This window comes from Plasmodium relictum (assembly GCF_900005765.1).
Source record: "Plasmodium relictum strain SGS1 genome assembly, contig: PRELSG_00_v1_22, whole genome shotgun sequence".
Classification (NCBI taxonomy): domain Eukaryota; phylum Apicomplexa; class Aconoidasida; order Haemosporida; family Plasmodiidae; genus Plasmodium; species Plasmodium relictum.
This window is the reverse complement of record NW_021628413.1, coordinates 1-9,318: the sequence shown is the minus strand read 5'-3', so window position 1 is coordinate 9,318 and position 9,318 is coordinate 1. Positions and strand designations below refer to the sequence as shown.

Genomic DNA, 9,318 nt, shown 5'->3' with positions numbered 1-9,318 from the left:
TTATGTATTATTCAATGTACATTTTTGAAATAACATTGAATATCATAAATTGTGATTTAATAAATTGTTATAAATTATTTGTATGTTTTTAATTAAAAGAAGATATCAATTCTTTGTAAATAAAAACTCATTTATAACTGTTAATAGGTTTATTAAAAGATGCAGTAAAATTTAACTTCAATTAAATATTATGCATCATAAGAAAACAGTATATATATATATAATAAAAACGAATATATATATATAAACGTATACTTAGTTATACATGCTCTTTATTAATTTGTTTGTTTAATACTCTAGCAAAGTCATTAAACGGGCAATTAATAAATCAATATCTCAGAAATATAGAGATCATTTAGTGTATTGGTTTCATAGTAGTTTGCAGGATATTTTGGAGCTAATAAAACGCTTAAAAAAAATACAATGACATTTTTTGTGGCTTAACGTAAGCGTGATATAGGAGAATATGTAGAAAATTGTTTAGTTTGTCAAGTAATGCGTAATAGAAAATTTAAGCCTAATAAGAATCAAGCCCTATAGAAACCTAACTTATTTGATATGTGGTCATGAATAAATTAATTGCCCTTAATTAATGTACAGTTTAAGGTTTGTCTTAATAAAACTTATATACATGCTCGTAGCTAATTTCATAGTACTAAACAATTATTTATAATTTAAATAGTTATTCCTTTACCTAGGAGTACGCCTTATGCAACAAGTTAATCTTGACCAACTTAGTGTGTCTCATTACTATTTTTTTTTTGACGCATATAGTCTATGATTATATTATATCTTCTTTTTTATTTTTTTTTTTGAAATAAATTTTTTATGGAAACATATTGAAAAAGAAGAGGATAGCAAGTGGATTGCCTTTATTTTGTATAACATTTATAAAATTTTATTTTTTTAAAGTGATTTAATTAATTTTGTATTATAAAAATAGAATCTATAATACAAAATCATAAAAGAGTCCCAAAACTTGCTTTTTATTAACTTGGATATTCGTTACTTTTATCCAAGTCTTTGAATATCCAATTAATAAATCAATATGGTATCATTAGATATTATAGGACCTATAATATAAAAAGGAAAAGAATATTTTATACAAGTGACATTATATCACTACCCACGATATATGTTGACTAACGTAACTAGAAAGACATATAGTGTTACTAACGCAATTGTTATAATTAAAAATACATGGATTCCTATTTTTGGATATCCAAAAAGTATCTTGACATATTTCGGTTCAATTTACATGAGTAAAGAATTTGAAGAATATATTACAAAGGAATTATAGGTCAAACTGCATCACTGATTTATTAATTGCCCGCTTAATGACTTTGCTAGAGTATTAAACAAACAAATTAATAAAGAGCATTTATAACTGAGTTAAATTTTATTGCCTCTTTTAATAGACTTATTAATTGTTATAAATGAGTTTTTATTTACAAAGAATTACTTATTCTTTTAATTAAAAACATACAGACAAACCATAACAATTAATAAAGTCAAAACTTTATATTATTCAATGTTATTTCAAAATATACATTGAATATTACATAAACATAATTCTTTTATCTCTTAAGTTTTAATAAGTAAACATTAATTCTTATTTTAATTTTTAAAACACAAAAGTCAAAAACACAACAAAAAAAAAATATTTTAATTTATATTTTTTTTTTTTTTAATTACAAAGATGTATATATTTATAAATAAACAAACAAAAAAAAATAACTTTTTTTTTTTTTTTTTTAACTAGCATCAGTGCATTGCTAACTTGTACGTACACAAGTAATAAACTAGCTTAATGTACTACAAAAGGTTAATAACAAATTTTATTAACCAATAGCACAAGTTCATATTATCTGCAAGAATATGGGATGAATGAAAGATCTCATAAATTATTAGATTATATAATTAAAACATTATATGAAGAAAGAAAATACTTTTTGAAGAATAGTACAAAATGCAGTACTAATATATAATAATACACCTCACCATAGTATGGGGTAAACATCCAATTTTACAATATTTGGAATATATTGTATTTGTTCAGGATTTTTGAACTTATTACCAGAAAATAATCATGAGATGAGAATTATTTATTTAAAAGGTCAATGAACTAAAGTATACGAAGATTTAGATGAAATGAAAGACAAACCAATGGTAAAAACAAAAGAAATTAATATTGGTAACATTATTTCGTATGAACTATCCGATTACGAAAGAAATCAAATGAAACATTATAGTGGAAATCTTCAATATAAACCACATTGGTCGTTTCCGCATAGAGTGACTAAAATTATTAACGAGATATTAAAAGATATACCAATATACTACAGATAATATAAAATCCAAATTCCCCTTGCAAAAATAAAATTATTGGGGAATAAAACTAAATCCATATATGATATGCAACTTAGAGATTTAATTCAAATATTTGATAAAAGCAGGAACAGGATATATCTTCAATCATTGAAACCCAAAATCTTCTTCTACATTTACAAGAAAAGTGAAATTACGTTTTTATCATTGAACGACGGTAAATACAGAAAAATAAATAATGAAGTACGAAAATAATTGGAAATTATAAGTAGCAAGTAGCAAAATATATAGTGAAAACTTTATTTTCCCTTGGTGGTGGAGTATAGTTAATAAAATTGTGTATATTAACTTTTGTACATAATAACTAGTTCAAATAACAATGAAGAAATTTATCTTCGCACATAATGTTACTAACTCCAACCGTGCGTTTTTAGCTAAATTAAAAAAAAAAATTCTCTAAATTAATTTTTTTTTAACATTTTGGTTTTCTTAAAGAAAGATATTAATTTTAATTTTAATTTTTAATTTTTTTTAATTAATTTTTTTTTTCGGAAAAAAAATGAAGTTTTAAGAATATATAAATTTAAGTAAAAGAAATTATCTTTAATCAAAGATATTATGTATATATGTTTATATAAGATGTTTATTGTATGTTAAGTATATGTTAACTATCGAATACTTATAAATTATTAAATAATTAAACACTTTATCATCTTTATGCAACTTCACTAAAAAGGAAAAGCATAAACAAATAAAAATATTAAACTTTATAAAAATGCTCTTTACTACATTGTTCATTCAATACCTTAGCAAAGTCACTAAATAGGCAATTAATAAATCAATCATTGACGAACTAATATTTCATATTATAAAAATATTAATAACAAGAACAGATGGTTATTAAAAGATATTATTAACCTTTAATGATAATAAAATTCATATTTTCAGTCAAGAAAATGTGAAAGTATTTACATACTGGTGCTATTTAAAAAAAAAATGTATTATTTTTTTTATTTTATTTATTTTTAAGTAATAAAAAAAAAATACAAAAATTATTTTTTTTTAATTTTTTCTTTTAGGATGAAGATTAAGAATTTTACTGGAATAGGGGTTTAATTATATTTTTGAAAGGTAAAAGTATTATTAAGCTTTTTATTTAATTCAAATAAAAAGTATCTAATTTTTTTATATTTAATTTTTATGTTTTTAAAAACAATTAAATAACTTTAAATCAAATTTGTTATTTGTTTTAATTAAATTACTTTATATAATCAAAATTTTAAAAGAGTATATAAATTTTTAGCAAAAATATAGTGTACATTCATTAAAGTAAATACATACCATTGAAGCAATAAAAGAATGATGAATTAAATTTACATTTATATATAAATTTACTTACTTTTAAAGTAAAAATAAGTATAAAACAAAATAACGGTATAATAATTTATTCCTGCTTTTCATTAATTTGTGTGCTAAACTCTCCAGCGAAGTGATAATCGAAGGATTAATAAATCAACCATAAAAAAAGACGTAATAATATATATTATTTTCAAGCAATATTATAATTTTATATTATGTTTTAATAATAATCCATATTAAATTACGATTGTTATATAAATCAACCTCTTTTTTCACAAATTGTAATATCATATTTTTTATTTTTTGATAATTATGACTAAAATTTTATATGTTAAGTTCTTAAAACTTATTTAAAATTTTTTTTTTATTATTTTTCATAATAAATTAATGTTAAAATAATTTACATAACTACATTTACTATTACTAATTATACGAAAAATAATTTTAATATATGCATTATGACCTTATTGATATGAAAATTAACTTTTCTTTTTTGTTATATCTATTATTTCTCTTTTAATAATGATAAGAAAATGTATAACAGTATATAATATTAATTTCTTTTCTCAATTTTCTTTTTTTTTTTATCCTTTCTTTTCTTTTTTCTCTTTCCTTTTCTTTTTCTTTTTCTCTTTCTTTTCTTTTATCTTTCTCTTTCGCTTTTTATTTTTTTATTTTTTCATTTTTATATTTTTTCTTATTTTGTTATAGCATTGTAATACTGCAGTATTTTCATAACATCATAAATACATATATTAGTTTTAAATTGAAATATAATTTTTAAGTATAATTAAAATATATCTTAATGTGACTATATTATAATTAACATAAAATTATAATTATTATCAATTACATGCTCATTACATATGTTTGATCCTTTTTTTTTATTTTTTTAAAATTAGAATTCTTATTTACTAAATTAACAGAAATGTGTACATTTATTTTGAATATTATTATTTTTTTTTTTAATTTCTTTTTTTTTTTATTATAATATTTTCTTTTTTTTTTTTGAAATTTCTATAAAAAATAATATATTTAAGAAAAAATTTATGTATTTATTTTTTGTTTCAATTTTTTTTTTAAGAGAATATTTATAATTGTATATATATATAATCGTTGTATTTTTAGAGTGTTTAAAGAAATGAACCCATAATAAATCATATTTTTCATTTAGAAATATTATTTTTCAAATTTATGCAGTATTAAATATCAAAAAATTTAAGGTAATATTACCATAACATTTATAGTGTTTATTATAAATCAATTATTTATATATTTAATTTTTTTTTTATCTTTTATTATTATCACAATTTATATGTTATAATTGTAAATCAAAATACTTTAATTCTATTTTATATCAACTAGAATTGTTAGTTTCATGAACGATGCTCATTATTCAATTTTACTTAAATTATTTCATAGAATTTTATTGATACAATAAAGTTAAAGTGTAAATAAAATATTTTTAAAGTAATTTTTTTTTACTTTATAATTTATTATTTTAAAATTTAAATATTTCATTTTATTTATTTAAAAATTTTCCATACCAGTTATATATAAGAATAAATAGATTTATAGAAATAAAAACAACAAAAAAAAAAAAAATAATAAATAATTTTTATTTAAAAAAAGAAACGAAGATGAAAAATAGCACTATTTATAACGTAACTGGATACCATAGAGACAACTCATATATAGCTAAATTTTTTAATAAGAAAAGTTTACTGACTTCAAAAATTTGCTATACAACGCAAAAAATAAATGTGTCCTTTTTTTTAAAATTTTTTTTATTTACTATTTTGATTTGGATATTAGATTTTTCAACTAATGTAAGATAATAAAAAAAATTAGAATAATTTTACTTTTTTATTATCTCATATTATTTTTTTTTAATTAAAATTTCATTAATAAAGAAATCATATTTTTTTAAATAATAAATATACACATGAGCTTTAGGGTACTTGTAAATTCTTCAATAACAAACATAACTTAGGGACATCAGTAAATTTAAGAGTTAAAAGAATTTTATCGGATTGCACTCATCTACCAAAGTTAAATAAAAGTGAACTAAAAGTAAATTTATTAGATACAATGGAGAAGGAAGATATACCAGAACATGAAAAAGTACAACAACAAATAACAAGTAATCTTTTATTAACAAAAACAAAACCAAAAAACGAAGAGAATATAATAGATATATTTGATCAAAGCAAAAATGAAAATACAAATAATAAAAATGAAAAAAAAAAAGATTCACTTGTTAATAAATGTTCAATTATATCTTTTTGTTGTTTCACAACAATACTTGTGACTTCGTTGTATTTCCTTAAAAAAATTAAGCTTCTTCCTCTTTCAAATGATGATTTAACTCAATATTTTCTTCTCTGCATTTACATAGGCCTTATTTATATAATTCTTATTTTATATTCACTTATTTATAGAAAAGTTTAATATCAACCTTTTTAAAAATTTTAAATTTTATGAAAAAGATTATGTATAAAAGTTATTAGTGCATGCAAGCTATTCTAAAAATGCATGTATAAAGATATGTATAACAAGATTTCGTTCAAAAAAAAAAATATACAAAGATGCACATTTAAAGATATGTTTACTATATATATGTATATATAATAAAATAATTATAATTAAATTTATATGTATTCATTTATAAAGAAAATTTTCTTTTTCTTAAGGAATTATATACATATATAAATTAATAAGCTTTCTTTTTTTCTCTTTGATTTGTATGAATAATTGTTTTATTAATTGTCCGCTTAATGACTTTGCTAGAGTATTGATTTATTAATTGCCCGTTTAATGACTTTGCTAGAGTATTAAACAAACAAATTAATAAAGAGCATTTATAACTGAGTTAAAATTTACTGCTTCTTTTAATAGTCCTACTAATTGTTATAAATGAGTTTTTATTTACAAAGAATTACTTATTCTTTTAATTTTTAAAACACTAAAAAAAATTAAAACATAACATAATAAAAATAATTTCGACCAACTAAAAAAAAAAAATTTTTTTTTATATTTTTTTTTTTTAATTACAAAGATGTATATGAATAAAAAAAAAACAAACAAAAAAAAATAACTTTATTTTTTTTTCTTTTTTTTTTTTTTATTATTAACCAGTGTCAGTACATGGTTAACTTGTACGTACACAAGTAGTAAACTAGCTTAGTGTACTACAAAAGGTTAATAACTAATTTTATTAACCATACTCCACCACTTAGGAGAAGTAATGATATTATTATATTTTACTCTCTTTGGCTTGTTTTATAACTTCTAACCCTTTTTGTATTTCTTTATTAATTTTTCTATCCTTATTGTTCAAATCTTCTAATTGTGTAAAGTTATTTTTATCACAACTATCGAAATAATCTTTCGGTTTTAATGCATTTGTAATACCTAATTTTCTCTTACGAGGATCGGTTACTTGTACTAAATTTTTCATCTGTTTTTCGTATATTTCATTAGTTTTATTGTTTAATAATTTTATCTTTGACAAAGGAATCTGTATTTCTTTGCCTCTATAATAAATGGGTTTAGCTTTTAGATTCCCATTTTTGATATATGTTACTCTATGCGGGAATGACCAATATGGTTTATATTGTCCATTTCCACTATAATGTTTCATTTGATTTCTTTCATATTCAGCTAGTTCATAAGATATAATATCTCCTACTTTAATTTCTTTATTTTTAACTAAAGGTTTTTCTTTTATTTTAATTAAATCTTCATTTGCATTTTTCCATCGATCATTTAAATAAATAATTCTCATTTCTCTAGCAGTTTCTGGTATTATTTTTGAGAAACCTGGGCATATGCAATCTATTCCATATACCGAAAAGTAAGGTGTTTCTCCAATAGCACCATGAGGGGTGTTATTATATATTAAAACGGTATTTTTAACTATTTGTTCAAAAGGAAACTCTTCTTTTTCATACAACGTTTTAAGTATATAGTAGAGACTTTTATAAGAACTTTCATTTATACCATTCCCTTGTGGATAATATGCACTAGTGTGATATAATTTTATCTGCAGTTCAGTAATAATATAATCTTTAAATTCTTGGCTCATATATATCGAACCTCGATCGGTTAAAATACTTCTAGGACATCCAAATATAGGAATCCATGTATTTCTTATAATATTTATTGCATCCTTAGATGTAGGAACTTTATTTATTACATTTGTTAACATAAAACGTGAATAATGATCAATTGCTACTTGTATATAATATTCTTTACCAAGTTCTAGGACTTACAATATCTAACGATACCATATCAAATATATTGGATTTTGATAATGCTTGATTTACATCTGGTTTAAATCTTTTGTTACGCATTATTTGACATATTAGGCAATTTGAAACATAATCTTCAATTTCTTTACTAATATTAGGCCACCAAAAGTGTTTCTGAATTTTTTTTAATGTTTTATTCACTCCACAATGTCCTGCAAATTTACTACTATGAAACCAATACATTAAATGGTTTCTATATTTTTCTGGTATATATAATTTTCCTGTTTTGTAATGAACTGGGAATTCATTTCTCCATACTACATCTCCTGGTATATCATTCTGATTTTCTCGTACTTCATCAGCAATTTCTTGACAAGACGGGATATTATATATATCTTCATATTCTTCTGAAGGTTTATTATAACACAATACCATATAATTTGGCAGGTCAGTATCATCTTCTATTGATATAGTGATCCAATCAGCTAAACTATTTTGTACTCCTTCAATTTGTTCAAATTCTAAATTAAATTCCGACAATCTCAACTTCCATCGATACAATTTTCCAGTATTAATTGAATCCATTCCAATTAAACTTTTACAATCTGTTTTTATTAATGCTTTAGAATGCTTTAGATCCTTTAATATGATAATCGAATGTTTCACAAGCTACTACTATGGCAAATAATTCTTTTTCAACTGTACTCCATCTCCCTTGAACATCCTTTAACTTCTTAGATGTATAGTGGATAAACTTAGTTTCACCAGTATCATTATTTATCTGAGTCAGTACAGCTCCTATAGTATAATCTGAGGCATCAGTATAAATAGTATACGGTTTTCCTAACTCTGGAAATGACAGATAAGTTATTTCAGCCATTTTTTTCTTAATTTGTTCAAGTACTTGTGAATGTTCTTCATTCCATTCAAACTTTTTCTTTTTAGTCAACAAGGGAACTAATTTAGAAGTCCAATTTGAAAAGTTTCTTATACAATTCCTATAATAATTAGCAGCTCCTAAAAACGATCTTAATTGTTTCTTTGATTTAGGTCTTTCAGCTTTAATAATTGTTTCTATTTTATCTAATGAAGGTCTTATTCCTTCTCTATCTATTATTTGTCCTAAATAGGTAATAGATGTTTTATATAATTCACATTTTTCAATATTTATTCCAAGATTGTTGTTCATCAACAATTTATAAACTCTCTTTAAAACATTATGATGTTCATCTATTGTTTTTGTTAAAATGATGATGTCATCAATATATACAACTATGCAATTCTCTTAAATTAATTCCATAAAAATGTTTTCCATAATTCTTTGAAATTGGGTAGGACTTGTTTTCAATCCAAATGGTAACACATTAAACACAAATGT

At 21.5% G+C, this 9,318-nt stretch overlaps 1 protein-coding gene across 1 annotated transcript, besides 2 other annotated features; it reads left to right on the top strand.

Annotated features, from left to right (window-relative positions):
* Nucleotides 1-1,852: 1,852 nt before the first annotated feature.
* Nucleotides 1,853-2,596: a repeat region.
* A 2,731-nt stretch (nucleotides 2,597-5,327) lies between these two features.
* On the top strand, nucleotides 5,328-6,138 carry PRELSG_0001950 (fam-h protein; the record flags this gene model as incomplete). The annotated part of the gene is made up of 2 exons (XM_028678556.1): nucleotides 5,328-5,516; nucleotides 5,644-6,138. The coding sequence occupies 2 exons, from the start codon at nucleotides 5,328-5,330 to the stop codon at nucleotides 6,136-6,138; spliced, it is 684 nt and encodes a 227-aa protein (XP_028531062.1).
* A 766-nt stretch (nucleotides 6,139-6,904) lies between these two features.
* Nucleotides 6,905-9,318: a repeat region.